We start from the raw sequence: 17,252 nt of genomic DNA on the forward strand, positions 1-17,252 counted from the left end.
GACACGATCTCTGCAGGAGAAAAGAAAAAGAGATCTTTAGTAGCAGGAAAGAACAGAAGATTATGCAATTTAAGAGAAGGCATTCTGCGACATCCCCGCGAATTCTACGCTTTCGAACAGTAATATATATATATATTCAGAATACATACATGATGGTATACCCGCGTGATAGTATGCACAAGATTTCAATAAAAAAAGAGTTTCAATATAAGAAATATTCGTTGTTATTAATAATAGCTTGAAATAAATTCAGGATCTTTATCAACATCCTGTGCATGTTCGATTCGTTTCGTTTAGTCAGTGTACACCGAGCGGAAGATTGAACTGAATCGTTATCACTGGGCAACATTTATCTGGGAAAAAGAAAAAAAAAAGAAAAAGCCAAAACCGAAAGATTAGGCAGAATGTATGTAGGAGAGAGAACGCGGAAGAAGAAGAAGAAGAAGAAGAAGAATATCTTTCATCAGAGGTGCAGAGGTGATAGAATTAGAAAAATCGCATGATTGGAATTGGAAGTTGTGCCGTGTTGTTCTGTGTTGTTCCTTTTTGTTTTCGAAAGAGAGAGAGAGAGAGAGAAAGTAGTTTTTGACCAAGAGCGAAGAAACTTCTCTAGGGAAGAGAAAAAGAGAAAAGGAAAAAGATAATATGCGATGCAGAGCCCGGATTACTATTTTTTTTAATAACAATCAGCGAGAAAGAGACCAGACAGTATTCTGAATTGAACGTAACATGGCGAAAAAAGTGGCACGAACACCAACCTTACAAAGAAAAAAAAAAAAAAAAAAAAAAAGGAAAAGAAAGGAAAGACGACGCATATTTCTTTCTCCCCCGACACTGTTTCTAAGAGAGCGAGAACAAGATGGAGAGAATCGTTGGTCTCCATTGTAATCGAACCTATTGAGAAGAAATTTCTCGATACAACAATTTGATTCAAAATCAAAGGAGGAAAAAAAGCGAGGTTCGGAGAAGAATAGATTCGTTCGTTTGATCTCTTATATATGTATATATATATATATATCATATACATACATACATACATATAAAATACACGCAGATTAGAAGTATATTCATATACATATATATATATATACACATACATATACGTATATAGCAATGAGGTAGAGAGCAGAGAGCGTTTAATTAATAATTGATCATCGAAAGGATATATACTACCGAAACTGTTATACTGTCTGGTGTTGGAGAGAATATTCTGGTAGTTGGAGGAAGGTTGTGGCGGGGCGGTTGTGGACGAATAGCTTCGCATCTCGGCGCCACGGTGGCTAGGCACGAGCGAAGCCGTTGGAAAGTTGTTGAACGGGGAAGGATCCAGCTCGTAATGGTTGGTAGCGGTGCTCAGACACTTCTGCAGCTTTCTTATCCCCTGGCCACGGCGTGGCTCGACCGTGAGGGATTTGCGGGAGGCGGCGAGGTCGCCGTCGTCATTCACCACGCCACTATTCCGTGGCCGAGGGCTGGCGCACGACGCACCCTCGCTCGTGGCCTCGTCGCCTCCGCACGGGCTGCTGCACGGGCTATTACTATCGGCGTTGTCACCCCTCTCACCGCTACCACCAACCGTACCTCTTCGCGTTATCGCCAACACGCACATCCCGTTCATCTACAAATCACCGACATGCGAGGGAAATGTAATCACCAGTCTTCTGTGTCCCCAACGATAATCAACTTCCAACTTATTCTTCCAACGTTTCTTTTTTTTTTCTCTCTTTTTCATTTGTCGTGTGCAGCGAACGTGATCGCGCATCGTCGAACGTGTGCGCTAAAAAGATAAGATTTTCAAGTTCAATTTCTTTTGGTGTTCCCCCCTCCCCACCCGAAGGAACAAGAAAAGAAGAGGAAACTAATTTGGCGGCGAGAAATTTCCTTCTTCGTCTCGATTCTGTTACGATGTTATTTATTTTATTAAGAGACACGAAAAAGGAAAAGAAAAAGAAAGGTTAATCCAGGATTGTGTTAAGGATGCAATTTTTTCTTTTTCTTTTTATATGATATATATATATATACCTGTGGGTTCCACGTAATCTAAAAATTCCAACAAAGAAATTTTTTCGTGTCAGTTCAATGCGAGCTTTCACCTTTTCCACTGGGTTTATTCGATCCTTAAATCCTACCTCGTTGAGAGAAATATTTTTCTCGTCCGCCAGAACGCCGACGGGGGATTCGATCAATTATCGATGGTAGAAGAATTAAAAGAAAAATGTGATATTCCAAACTAAGAAAAAAAAAGAAAAGAAAAGAAAAGAAAATCGTAAAGAAGAAAATGAAAAATTATTCCACTTTTCTCTTCTTATAATTCAATTTCGTCCCCAATCTAATCCGCATCACATCGATCGTATTAAATTAATCGCAACAACAGGGTAATCTCCTATCTGTCGAGGCTAAACGAAACAACGAAACGATTGATTAATGAGAAAAAACAAGATACAAGGTATTCTATCTCTTCGCATTAATGATTATTTCTAAGATTTGCTATGTGGAATATCGGCATATATATTATGCAGAGTCCTTTATAGCAGTCAGTCAATGTCTGGTAAAAAGAAAAAAAAAAGAAAAGAAAAAAGGAAAGAAAGAAGGGGGAAAAAAAACGAGAGAAACACAAAAGTATTATACGACATATACGATGATGCGATGATGTCATTTGGGAGAAAGAAAGAAAGGAAGAAAGAAAATGAAAAAAAAAAAAAAAAAGGCGATGATGATTTTCTTCTTTTTCTCTTCGATTTTTCATTGCCCTGTTGTCATTGATGATGCCGTAACCATCATGTGTTATTATTATTACTATTGCTATAGCGTGCAAATTATATATTAAAAAAACATATCGAGAAGCTTTGAAAAGCGATGTTTTTACCGAGAGAAAGGTGTAGAAATCGTAACGAATCCTGTGACAATCGTATTTTCGAGAGAAAAAAAAAAAAGAAGAAACATACACATATCACAGAGAGTATAGAAAGCATACATATGCGTCGATTCTCATGTTATACGTATACTTTATATATATATATATATGTGTGTGTACATACGAATGTAACAACGTATCACCGATATCAATTGAACGAAAATTCATCCCTCGATCGATGCAGCAGGAGGAGACTTCGAACGGGATTCCGAGTAAAAAAAATAAAATCATTGATCGAGATTAATTTTCGAACGAGGTAAAAAAAAAAAATAACTAATCTTTTAACGAATCGATGAAAAATATTTAATCCCCGAGAGATACTTTTTCACTCGAAATTTCCTTTCGATCGACTCCCCATCGATGGACACATTTTGGCTCATACAATTTTGGCGATACGTAGGAATGAAACGGTTATTAAAAAAAAAAAAAAAAAAAGAAAAAAAACGAAAATACCGTAATTAATCAAGCGTGAATCGAACCGAATTAAATCGAATTAGCGGAATCAAGTTAGATGTTGGCACAGTCGAAAGAAGTCGAGAAGCGCTTCACCCGTTATTTACCCAGGAAAATTATTCTCCATTTTTCTTTTCCTTTCACAAATTTCTTTCGGAACAATATACATTTCTCTCGGTGATCGAACAACTGTCAAAAACTGTGAAAAACCTTTCTTTCTTTTTTTTTTTTTTTTTTTTACCTGAATCAACCTTGCTGTCGGGGAAGACCGCAAAACTGATTTGAACCTGAAAAAGCGTCAAAGTAGAATCTCTTCCACATTTTAATTAGTAGATTAATTCGCTCAAAGGATATATATATATATACAATATATATATATATACATACTTTTTTGCGAGTTCTTTTTTTCTCTTTTCAAAAACCGGAAGAAAGAATCGAATTTACAGGTGGCAACAAAATATACAATCGGTCATATACATTCGATCGGAACAATTCTTTGACAAACTCGGAGGGGGAAGAGCGTAAATATATATCGTTGTAATAATAATAATAATAATAATAACAACAACAATACCGTTCAAAAATATGGGGGGAGGGGGAGGGAGGAGAGAGAGAGAGAGAGAGAGAGAGAGTTTTGGGGAGATATATATATATTTGTTGCGAATCGAAATACGGAAATTCGCACGGAATGTTGGGCATCGATGAAGAAAGGAAAAAAAACGATATGCGAATATATACGTACAGTTTCGATATAGTAGTATACGTACGTGAAAACTACGCATTCCAATATAATACTCGTAACGTAATATGGGGGTATACAGATATATGTGTGTAACGAACGAGAGAGAGAGAAAAAAAAAAGAAAAGAAACCAAGTGTGTTTCTAATACGAACGAACAAGGCGTACAAGCTGTATAAATGTGCATTGATGAAAGTGTCGCAATATAACGGGGGAGGGAGGGGAGGAGAGGATATATATATATATATATATATATTCTCTATCCTGAACGAAAATGCCTTCCGATCTCCTTCCTTCCTCGCTGCAAATCACTTTTCAAGTATCGCAGATGTATCGTGATTTTTTCCGTTCAAGGCTGTCGAACGAATGAATACGCGCGGCGATAATTGTAAAACGAAATTCTTCTTCGAAGAAAGGAGAGCAGGTTTGAACGAGCTCCGTGTGAAATTTGATAAACAGAAAACGTAGGCACCCTCTTTCTTCAGTACTTATTTAGTGAAACTCTGTTTGAAATTCTCGGTGAAATTATGCGAGACGAGTAACGACGGGTCTGCACTCTTCCAAGATATCCAGGGGAAGAATAACTCCCCTATTCGAAATTCCTTCTTATAATATAAGAACGCGCGCGCGTGTGTATATATATATATATATATCGATGAAATCGATTGACTGACTATTATATCAGACTCTACATTTTCCAACAGTTGGGGGGGGAAAATTCAGAAATTTTTATTCCACATAACTTACAAATCTCTTTATCCTTCGTGGAACCGAATATTCGTGGCTTCTTCCGTTTTTCCATATCTTCCGTGATTCAAAAATTGCGGAGCGCGCAATTTCGAAGATTTCGAATCGAATAAATTCGAAGAATAACCAACAAATATAGATGTTTGCACGAAGATTATCTTACACCTTGGTGATGTTAATGATTTTATCAGGGAGGGGAAGGGAGAATGATCAAACGATCGATCGAACTTTATACAAACTTTCAAACAAAACGGGAACAAACAACGAGAATTTTTCGTTCTCATCGTAAAGAAAAATCCAACGCGATAAAACGATAGACGACACATGCTCCGCGATGGAATGAATGAAAGGGCTCTACTACTTTCTTCGTGTGCAGCAGTTAACAAGTAAAATAAACCAGATAACATTATATCCTATATATATATATATATATATATATATATATATATATATATATATATACATAGTGTTTGCATATTAGTCATGCAGAAAAATACAAACGTTATTCTATAAACCAAATACAAAAGAGAAAGCTTGGGGGGGGGGGGAGAGCGGGGGAGCGGGGCGGGATCTAATAATAATCGCAAAAATTGGCTTTATTCTTGCAAGCTGTTCTTTTTTTTTTTTTATCGCGCGTCTCAATCTCAATCTCAGATTTATGTGAGTCGAAAAGCAAATAAATAATTTTTCGATTCGCGAGATAGATAGATAGGTGAGAAGAATCGAGAAGGCGCGCGAGAGATAAAAAGTGAAAAAGTGGAAGAGCGAAAAAGTGGACGCGAGATTCATATTTTCTTTTTTTTTTTTCACGAGCAGAATTATGTATATGTATATGTAACAACGTATTCACATAAACCTTTGATTCCAAACGATACATATTTTGGCCAAAGCTTAATTTGTTTACGTATATACGTGTGTGTATATATGTATATATATATATATATATACGCACACGTATACTTTGATAATTTAACAATTATATTACCTCTAAAAAAAAAGTTTATTTTATTTACGAATAATCTACGAGCATCCTAGGCCTTCTTTTGAAATCGAAAAAAAGAAAAAAGGTGGTAGTAGAAGCGTATAGTCGAAATGTAGCACAGGTTTTTTTTTTTTCTTTCTTTCTTTTTCTTTCTTTCCATGTAATTGGTCGATCTAATTTCTTTTTTTTTTTGTAGAACACGGAATGAACGAGAGGCATCGCAGAGGCATCCGTTTCTTTCTTTCTTTCTTTCTTTTCTTTTCGATCGAAGAAGTCGGTTGCCGGTGAAACGGAACCGACGTTACGATCGAAAGAGAACGTGGTTAGTCGAAGAAACGAAGAGATCAGTCAGAGCCCAGTCACACCTTATCACTCCCTCCACTCTCGTGTTAATCTCGTGTTAATTCAACGGTACACGCGCGCACACACACACACACGCGGTGATGACATCTCTAAATGCACACGCACACGCACACGCACGCAGAAACGGACAGAAACAGAAACTCTCTTTTCTCTACTCTCTAATTTTAAACACTTACTGAATCTTCTTATTAGATTGTAGGTGAAAGATTCGGGTGGGGCGGCCGTGTTCGTTTCCTCGCATCTTAGGTCACAAATCATGGCGGGATCATTTTTCGCAAATTTTAAATTCGGCACCGACAACAAACGACCCTCCCTTTTCGCCTGCCTCATCCTCACGATCTTCTTCAATATAGGGGGCCTAGACTCTTGGTTCTCGGTCAAATTAAGGGGCGGGCCGGCTTCCGCCGGATCTCTCTGCCCGACCGATCTGTTTCTATCCGCCGTGTCGATCGTCGGGCTCCTCCTTCCTTTCCTGCTATCGTCGCCCGTCGGGCTTTCCCCGCGCTCCGATATCGAGTCCTCTCCGGACGACAACGAAGAACATTCCGACACGATACTCTCAACTGGAGACAACGCGTTCTCGTTCACGTTACAGTAAAAAACGCAAGATTTCTGACTGCTAGTATCGCTGCCTACCTGTTAACAACGGGGCACTCGCATGTAACTTTTTTTTCTCCCTTTATCCGCCCCTCTATCACTTTCTTTCTTCGTCAACAATCGTATTTTTTTCAAATTCAAATCGAAAAAGGTAAATGAAAAAAGAAGAAGAGAGAAGGAAAGTGTAATTTTATCGAAAGGGGACGAAACAGAGGATACGAAAAAAAAAAAAAAAAGCATACAAGTACCCCATTCTGAGACGTGAGCAAAGCCGGGGAGAAGGTACTTTTTATTTTCAGATCAACCTTGCTGAGCTGCCTCTTCAGACTGAATCCTTTCCAACCGTGGTGATTCTTAGCGCACGGTTCTTCCTCGTTTACCGCAGATTTATTCACCTCGTTTTCCTCCGTTCGTATCCCCTTATCGTTATTGCTCCCAGTCTGACACTCGTGCCCGCGAGGGGGGCATTTCTGAGAATGTTGAGGACCGTTCCTGTCGGCCACCGTCCCTAATAATCCATCAGATTCCGCGCCAGTGTCCCCACCACGTGTCTGACGGGATTTAACATGTTGGAATTTTGCACAGTGAAATTAATGCGTGTGTTAAATTGAGAAAACGTCAAAATTTTTCTTTTTTTCTTTTTTTTTTTCTTCAATTCTAATTCTAAAAGCATCCTAAAATCCACGTAATATTTGACCATCCTCGTTTTGGTGAATGGCTTATCGCCACCTGCACCGCGCCGTATCTCGTCAAATTTTTTGCCAAGCAAGGCAAAAAGGTGTGTAATATAATTTGATAACGCTATCCGTGTGTACACTATGACTGATACTATGACGTACGTATTTTTTTTTTTTTCGAATTTCATCCTTGAATATATTAAAGAAAATAATAAATAAATAGATAAAAAGCTTTTTTTGAAACGATCAAACGAAGAAAATATCGCAAACGCATGGTCAGTCACTTGTCACTTCCCAAATGAACGCAGTCCGAGAAATGTTGAGAATGAAGAGTGCAGACAGAGGGGAAGGTATATTCGATAGATCTTGGATAAAGATTTGTCAAAATCGAATGATGAATAAAAACCTAAGATGCTCATAGAAACCGAAATAAAACACGACTCTTTCCAGGATAAATCGATCGAGGGTATTTTTGCAACGTTGCAAAGTGTATAACAGTCGCGTGCGCTGTTGCCAGAAATTCGAATATCGATCGTTTACCATCCAATTCATTTTCTAACGCGAAATTCTCTACGATATCGACTCTACCATAATTTATTCTAGCGATGCGGCTGCGCTTTGCTCGGGGGAAAAAAAAAAGAAAAAATAAAAACGCAAGAGAACGCAAAAAGAATCGAACCTATTTCGCGTTTTAAACCTGGCTTCTGAACAAGCATGCACGTATATATATATATATATATATATATACCATACAGAGGGTGTCTACAATTTTTCTCTTCAATTCGCATTAATATATACTTGAAATATGCTTACCAAATTTATTATTCAAACACGAGTCGATGCAAACACGAATGCACACACGGCCATATTATTATTATTCAAGTTAATTTAATTTTTCGTAAATACGTACTATAAAAAAAAAACTTTAACTACCCGATAACGCAAAATTCTAAGATAGAAATCATGCAAGATTTCGATATATCTATCGAGATACACGCGTGTATATAGGTTATATTATTAAAGTTACGTTATATATATTTTCTTTCGGATAAAACGAAGAAATCTTTCATATCATTTTTTCGAATCGTTTTCGACCAACTTTAACGATATAACCTTTCTTTATATTCGTATACACATATTTGTGTGCATTAGATACGTATTTCTTGGCCAAGTGGTGAAATAAATTTTGAAGAAACCTTGCACTTGTATAGTTTTCTTTATCGGTAGAAATGAATTATAGTGGATTAATTTTTTGTTTTGCTAATGAAGCTTTTACTAAAATAATTAAACGTCTTCAAACCTCTATCACCGATATAATAGGTATTTATTTGAAACGTAATAATATCTTCTTTTCCATCATCATCGTAAAATATCTAGCATGTGTATTTATCAAATATACGGCTGCAGTATAATATTATATACTATAAGTATATACTCGTTACAAGCAAATTAAAACCATTCCAAAGAATTCTTGGTCGCATTGATTGAGTGAAAAAAAAGAAAAAAAAGTATACGCGTCTTTTAAGAATTCTACAGAATGTTTTATTCGATTTTACTTTTTACTTTTTACTGATTGTACGATATGTAATACATTTTATTATTTTATTATTTCAAATCACCTGCTATAATCGTCATTACTTGATTAATGCTGTCATTTACGATGGCGATATATGCTTGCAGCTGAAACATTTCGTAACTTCTCGTTAAATAAATTTGCAATATCTATCACTAAGATATCAGTTATCACTAGAATAGGAATAATCACTAGATAGATACAATGATTTTTTTTTTTAAAAAAGTATCTTACCATAATTTCCAAATTTTTTTTTTTTAACACGATACAAAGCTGTCAGATATTACTTTTTTACAATTCAATGATGCGCAGAATGATATTTTGATGTTGATCTCGATGTAATACTTGGCAAATGTTTGTCCATCACTTGTCGTCATGTTGTCAACGTAACAAGTAAATCACTTTGAAAATTTATGTATTCTCTGTGTATTGCGAAGAAATTGTACGACTCAAACTACGAGACAAATAAAATACACAGATCAATTTTTTTATTTATTTACGTTCTCTGTATAATCATTGTAAGAAAGAAAATTTAATTAACCAACTAAAAATGTTTACCTGCGATTTCGTAAATGATTTTGTGTCACCATTAAAATACGTGACGTAATCATCTTTAGCATCATAATTTTATAATACACAAGGTTTAAGTCTACATAAAAATATTCTCTCTAATAAATCAATTATTATTAATATTTGTCCAAATGTCGAATTAAATCCCTATTTTCAAACGACTAATAGAACACACTTTTTATGCAAAAATATATCAAAATATATACGTTAAAAATTCGCGCGATCCAAAAAAAAAAAAAAAAAATGAAAACGAAAATATAACGAATATATACATATATGTGTATGTGTGCACGAGTAAATTTTTACACGCACCTTCGAATCAATATTTTCCATTTTTCGTGATAAATCTTGCAATGGAAGCACGATTAACAAAAAAAAAAAAAAAAAAGAATTGTCGAGATGTGCAACGATATTGTATTTTGCAAATATAATCGAAACGTCTTCTTCATTCCGTTCTTCATCCTTCGACAAGATATTAAAAAAAAAAAAAAAGAAAGGAACGATATTCATTTGCAGATCGATATTGTTTCCTTCCTTTTTTTTATTTTTTTGTTAACGACGCGTTGTTGCGTGTTTAATTCGCGATCATATTGTATCGTTGTTGTTATTCACTGGTACGTATGTATGCACATGCATATAACCAACCAACGTTCGTGTGACGTATCATAATCGATAAAAATTGTGTAAATTTTAATTTTTTTTTTTTTACTGGGGATACGATTAAAAAGCGGTAATAACAATAATGATTAATGAGAGTAGAGTTGGAAAAAAACTAATTTATCATCGTGTTACTTTGTTTTGCTCCTCGTTTCTACGTATTTAAACATCGATCGAAACCTCTAAATACGATTTGAGAATGCTAATGATAAAGCTGAAACATTATCTACCTATTTTAACTACCTACTTGTGTCGAGTCTTGTCCGTTTCTCGCAATAAAATAATAATAATAATAATAATATGGTATCGCATATCCAAACGAAAATAAAATTGTCTCTAGCTTGTTTCTTTAAACGAAAATAATAGTATTAGCTCTTACTTGTTTCAACGTGGGTAGACACGTAGTTGGCTAAACAAAACAATTAAATGCAATAATAAGCACGAATAACGATGAAGAGATTCGTCGTTCCTTTTATTATATAAGAAACAAAAGTAAAAATATATATATATATATATATATGTACGAAATTGTTATGACGATGTTAAAAATATGCAACGCATATTTTTTTAAACAATTTTTATAATGATCTCAGATAATTGCGAATAATAATAATAATAATAATCTTGAATTGAAATGTGTCAATTCTCTCGGCACACGGAAAATGACAAGTTTGACCACTAGTTGCCGATAATATTCTCGTTTGTTACTTGAAAATTGAACAATTCGTTATATTATTAGGTATACAGGAAAAAAAAGAAAAAAAAAATTCTCTGCTAAATTTAAATATCTCTAAGATATTCCAAGCAGAAAAATACATCGTTGAAATTTCGCCACGATTCGAAAGATTATTTGCTGAATTGTTTTACAACGAATTGTAATCGATTATCGAGACAAGCCCTATCTGTCCCTTCTTGTAATATAACTACCTATTGAAAAATAGATATTGTAACTAAAGAAAAAAGAATATTTCCAACTATCGGATAATTTACAAGATAAAAGATAAATTTCGTCAATTTTAACGATGCATTGACGAAACCAATACACGTATAATTCACGTAAGTCGTTGAATCGTATAATAAAATTTCATCATTGAGAAAAATAGAGGATTCCAATATTTTGTATTTCAAAAAAAGAAAAATTATAATAAATCTAAGTTTTTTTGTTAAACATATCTAGCAAACTTGTTTGTACAGACAATTTTCTGCTTGGAATTGACGGAAATAATATAATAATTATATACTTACTTAACTATTAGATTAGATATTTCTATTTAGAAACGATGGGTTAGTTAGAAGCGTCTTATGAATTAAAATAACGCATGACAATTGTGAGATATAAGAAAATGGAGAGAGAGAGAGAGAGAGAGAGAAAAGAAGCGACGAAAGGAAAATTTTAAATAATTTTTCAACTTTGTACAAACGATGGATCTTACAATTGTATATGTTTTTTCTTTTTTTTTTAACGTATTTGGTATGGTAGGGAGATATAATTATTTCCGTCTACGTTTTATTTTTATTCGATTGAAATTGGGTCAGTTATTCGGCTTATCAATATATTAGTTAGTTAGGTGTTTGGTGTATTGTTATAATTATCATTTTTACCAAAAAAAAAAAAAATGATTTGTTTATTATTTATTATTCAATTCCATCTTATAAATTGTACGTAAAACGATTATAAATAAATAGAAGTAACTTTTGATATTCAGATAAATCGAATAATTTTTTTTTTTTTTTTTTAGTATTTACGTCTTTATTATTACTAGTCTAGGAATTCTCGATCCCAGAAGAGGAGATCAATGGACACCATCGAATTTTTTCGAACAATGTCAATTATAAAAAACTGCTGCTCAGCATGGAAACACGGTATTGTCATGATTATCTAAAACTATTCGATAAATTCTACTTTATATTTAATAAGTACTCGTCGTAATCAAAGTGTTACACGATACAAAGTATCGAGAACTGATGAGTATTTTCAATATTTACAAAAGTAAAGAAAATTTGTAATATTACAAATTTATAAATGATAACATTCAAACGTGGTAATTCGTAATTCCCTTTACAATCATGCAATAATAGAGATTGTTAATAATTTTTAGTATATCTAGGTAGGAGAAAAAAAAAAAAAAAAAGAAAAGCGAAATGCAATAATATCATTAAATATCAAATTTTCAAAAATGTTTCGCCGGACAAGGTTAAAGGGAGAAGTTGACGGGGGGAGGAGGAGGGGGTGGGGGACGATTAAAACGTTGAAAAGAAGAATTTCGTCTAAGAAAGAAGTACATTTTACCTGATCTGTACTAGGACTCCTCGCTTTGTCTTCGTTCTCTCGTTTCAACTCATCCTGACGTTTGGGACTGCGCAACACTCGTTGACACGGATCCACGTTGCCACCGATGTCGCCGGTGTTCAACACGATCAAAGAGATCTTCTGGACAATGTCTATTATCACTATACCGGACTCGTTCCCGTAAGCCATCCTGAGTGCGGAACGGAACTTTTTGTTTAATTAAAATAATCTTTCAAATCGACAATTGTTCTTATTAATTGAACACACTTACAAACCGTACGAAGAATTCAAACTGAGAGCTGTTATATTTTCAGCTTGTTCCCCGCTAGCGGTGATCGTTAAGCAAACCAAGGTTGCTTGAAAACCGGCGGCTCTCTTCTGTAAACCGGTCTTAATTTTGAGCGATTGGCTCGATTCGTTATTTTTCGCCTCGCTGCTAGCCGAAGTATTGCCGGCCGGTGAATCGTGATCCGACGAACTTTCCGCTTCCTTGACTCCCGGCTCGGCCGTCAGTGATATCTCCAAAGTCTATAATCAGCAAATCATTACCGTTGCAATTTCCAATTTTATCGTCACAATCGTGTTGTAACGTTATTTCACAATTATGCAAAGAATAGCAAGAATATTACGTTGACAAATTAACGTATAAAATAATTTTATATATTTTAACATTTTATCCATCTTTACATGTAAAGAATGTTAATTTATCGAATATCGAGATTAATAATGAAATATCGTTACAAAAATTCCTTACAATAACGTGCTCCCATTCTATTCTTCTTATTTTTCACTACTTCTTATACTACATTACTCTCTATTTTTATATATTTTCACTATTTTTCCTTCTCTCTATTATCAATTTCTAATAACGAATAGAAATAATTTCGTTATTTAATAAACGTGAAATTCATCTCGAACTAATAACCCTTGTTCTCACATTCACAGTCTGTTATTTTTTCCCCTTCTCTTACAGCATTTACGCTTTATAAGATTATTACTTAGGGATCTATTCTACGAAGCGGATATATTTCATAAAAGGAATCGAACAAAATAAATAAATATTTATCGTTCGAATTGCAAGCGAGAGCGCAAAGGGTTAATAATATTATTTTCTTTATCGATTATTGCACGATTATATATGATACTAGGCGATACTCCTTAAAACTTTTATAAACTTATAAGATCGCAAATGTAAAAAGAATTAATTACTTACCACCACCTCGGACATACTCTCAACTTTTTTGAATTTAAATAAGACGACGTGTCTTCCACTTCCCGCGATCGCCAATTTCCGACTTTCGGGACAAAGGAAGATGAGCTGTATCGCTAAAGGATCTTCCTCCGAATCTAAACTACGCGTTCTACCTTTTTCAAAAAGTTTCGCTGTCTTTAATTTGTAAAGAACTTGTAACGTGCCCGCTGATGCGTCCCAAAATTTTATACTGCCGTCAGCGTGCCTGAAAATATTTCTTCCCTTATTCTCTATTCGCCATCGGAGAGAAAACCTTTAAAATATGATATAATTCTACTCTTTCAAAATTTTTCTCTTCCCAAATTACCCGGTCAAAATAATTTCATTGTAACCGCTCGAGCTCGAGCTCCATTCGCCACCGGATATCGGCCAATCCTTCTCGCTGAATCCCGCCTTTTTCTGAGACTTCGATCCAACCGAATAAAAAGCTGGCACTAAATCCGAAGGGCAGTCCGCGAAATAGGCGCAACACGTGACGGGTGACTCGTGTATGTCCATCGGATACGGATTTTCGAAACACGGGAATCCGGGAGTTAATAAATCTATCACAACCAAGTCGTTTTGTAACAGGACCACAACAGCGTATGGATCTTGATAATCTGTGGGAAATAAGATTAATATTTAAAATTTATGTACAATTTGTGTAAAAAAATTCGGTATCAGCATAGCATATCCATTCATTGGAAAATATATATGTTTGTAAGATAATTGATCAATAGTACCACTGGTCCACGGATTTTCGCAGAGTGTTATAAAGTCTATCACATTGTGCTCCATTTCTAGTACAGTGGTAGTTTTCCCGTGTATCACCGTTATACTTGGAGTTCGTCCAGTTGTGTCGTACGCCAAACCACCGGAAAATATGACGTACGCTTCCCTGAATTAAAATCGGAATTATGTCCATACATTTTTTTACAATCGCGGGACATAAATATTTGTTCAAAAAAGAATACCCTTACCCTGATCTTGACAGCTTCCATTCGACCTTTTGTATCGGTTTACAAGGTTCTGGCTCGCCATCTTTCGTAGTTTTCGCTGTGTATATAAAATATCAATGATCAATGAAATTACACGTTTTACACCGAAGCATTCTTTTAAAATCCGTTTAAAAAAAAAAGAAATAAAACGAGAAAATTTCTTCTTACCGTGTGGATGCGTTACATTCGTTGGTTTTAATTGACGCACTGTCCACGTTGACAGGGAGCCATCGGTATGACTGCACATAAACTGTTTACCCTCGTGGTGCCAAGATATCGATCTTAAAGGTACGTCGCTTTGGCATCTGTAATCCGCATTTTTCGTCTTCAAGTCCCAGAAAACTATTTGCCCCGACTCGTATCCTATCAGCATCTGAAATCAAAGATTGAACGAATGATAAAAAAAAAAAAAAAAAAAAAGAAGAAGAAGGTATTAGCTTTTAGCATAGGATAATATATTTATCTTGCGAGTACCTATTCTAACGAAAAAAAAAAAAAAAAAAAAAGAAAAAGAAATGTTACATATATTAATCTTAAGAATAAAAAATCTCATCTTCATAATACATCGATATAATTTATAATATACAAAAATTACGTACACACAACAAGAACAAGTATGAAAATATGTAGTGCGGAATGAGTCGGAAAATTTAATATTATTTTAAATGCAACAATTGATGAAATTCTTCGAAATTGTATTAGCGTTGAATTGTCATTTAATTATGACATTGTAACATGAGTAACACACATATATATATATATGTATAAATGGGCATCCAACACTGGATGGAATTATCTTCGAAAAAATAATTTAATGTTCCCGTATCGATATAATTTATCGATCTGTTGGAATTAAAATTTTATTTTATCACGAGTGAATGTAATTTATATTATTTTCGAAAATATTAATATCGAGAGAAATCGTTATTATTATTATTATTATTACGAATTCGTGTGAAATGAATGATACACGTGTCTTCTCTAGATACAGATACAATTAAACACTTTCTTCTATTCCGTTTCCATTCAAGAGTTAGAGAAAAATATCGTGCCATTGAAGTCACTTTTTGTTTTATCCCGATATCTGAATCGGTCACCGAGATAAAGACTTGTGGAAGATGCTTTAAGACCGTTGCAAAGAATTGTGAATGGGCCCGCAATCCAGTGACCTATATTTTTCTATCCGCGTACTACAGTTTCTGTCCGCATCTGTCCGTTTGGAATAGATGCGAGTAAGCGGGAGCAAGATTAAAAGCGTAAACGGTTAAAAATTACTCTCTTCTTCACGCCAACATATCTCGGGAACCGAAACTCGTATCGAGATAAATGAAAAACCGTTTTAAAGGACAAAGTTTCGCGCTTCTAACGATCCTTCGTCCGTTGGCCGGGAATCTTTGTCTTTGAAGTTACAGCGGATCAAATTTCTTCTCTAATTTTAATAATCGGCACGTTTAAAAGGTAAACGATGAAAAATTAAACTTTCCTTTATGCGACGATATCTCGGGAACAGGAAGTCGTATCGAGATAAACGAAAAGGCGTTTTAAAGAGCAAAGTTTGCCGCTTCTAAACAGTCTATCATCCATTGATCGGGAATCACTATCTTCGGGATTATAACGGTTAAAGTTTTTTCTTAATTTCAATACGAATTTCATCGAGTTTTAAAACAATTTGTTTACGATATTGTTATTATTTGATGAGTTTATTTGATGTTTACCTAATTAATCGGAAGAAATTTTATGAGTTTCGTAAAAAAAAAAGAAAAAAAAGTTTCTTTAAATCGTAATCTTCAATCGTAGTTCTTCTTTTATTAGATTTATACGATAATTAAACTGGCGTTCGTGCGTTGTTGGATTCGAGGTACTCTCCTTCTTTCTCTATATTCGTTCGTTATAGAGAAAAATTCATCGATACCTATGAATATTTTCGTATTTTCAATTAAAAATAATTAATCAAAGTAAAGGTAAAGCCGAAAAATATTTTAACGTATTTTATTCTATTTTCGTCTGAAAATCGTCGTCTTAAATTTTTTTGTAATTAACATTCGTCGTTGATATAATTATTCGTGTAAAAATACATAAAACAGTATATGAAAAATGTGTTTGAAATTATAAAAATCTTTACGCATATTGGAACGATCCCATGGGACGAGATACAGAAATTTTAATATTGAAAAATATAAAAACCAAGTCTACCTAATTTACATAATGTACATATATGTATATACACATATATTAATTCTGATATCAATAATATAATTATATTAATGATGAGCTTGTGTAAAATGTAATAAAAAGATGAGTGATCATGATTGCGATAATAAACTTTTTATTAAGCTCTTTATATATATTCTGCGACTTGAACGCAACACCATTATGCGATTGTTAAAGCGATATAAATGTAATGGGATTTAAAAATGCAAACGAAAACAATGCATACGATGCATCTTAATTGTAGAATTAAT

The 17,252-nt window shown here is 34.3% G+C and overlaps 1 protein-coding gene across 6 annotated transcripts in view; it reads right to left on the reverse strand.

Annotated features, from left to right (window-relative positions):
* Nucleotides 1–17,252, reverse strand: part of Tomosyn (syntaxin-binding protein tomosyn) — a 39,843-nt gene that overhangs the window by 10,366 nt on the left and 12,225 nt on the right. For 3 of the 6 annotated variants that reach the window (XM_086916503.1, XM_086916500.1, XM_086916499.1), the window contains 9 exons: nucleotides 14,959–15,163; nucleotides 14,773–14,848; nucleotides 14,536–14,690; nucleotides 14,121–14,412; nucleotides 13,775–14,018; nucleotides 12,833–13,089; nucleotides 12,562–12,751; nucleotides 7,043–7,345; nucleotides 6,374–6,833 (listed from right to left, as the gene is read on the reverse strand). In XM_086916503.1, the coding sequence (XP_086772629.1) occupies nucleotides 6,374–6,833; nucleotides 7,043–7,345; nucleotides 12,562–12,751; nucleotides 12,833–13,089; nucleotides 13,775–14,018; nucleotides 14,121–14,412; nucleotides 14,536–14,690; nucleotides 14,773–14,848; nucleotides 14,959–15,163 (2,182 nt within the window). Of the gene's footprint in view, nucleotides 1–1,173; nucleotides 1,619–3,608; nucleotides 3,655–6,373; nucleotides 6,834–7,042; nucleotides 7,346–12,561; nucleotides 12,752–12,832; nucleotides 13,090–13,774; nucleotides 14,019–14,120; nucleotides 14,413–14,535; nucleotides 14,691–14,772; nucleotides 14,849–14,958; nucleotides 15,164–17,252 lie in introns of all 6 variants that reach the window. The other 3 variants (XM_086916502.1, XM_086916504.1, XM_086916501.1) reach the window with 3 other exon arrangements.

The sequence above is a fragment of the Apis florea genome, unplaced genomic scaffold (genome assembly GCF_048593485.1).
Source record: "Apis florea isolate Af1SG1 unplaced genomic scaffold, ASM4859348v1 contig_3802_pilon, whole genome shotgun sequence".
NCBI lineage: Eukaryota > Metazoa > Arthropoda > Insecta > Hymenoptera > Apidae > Apis > Apis florea.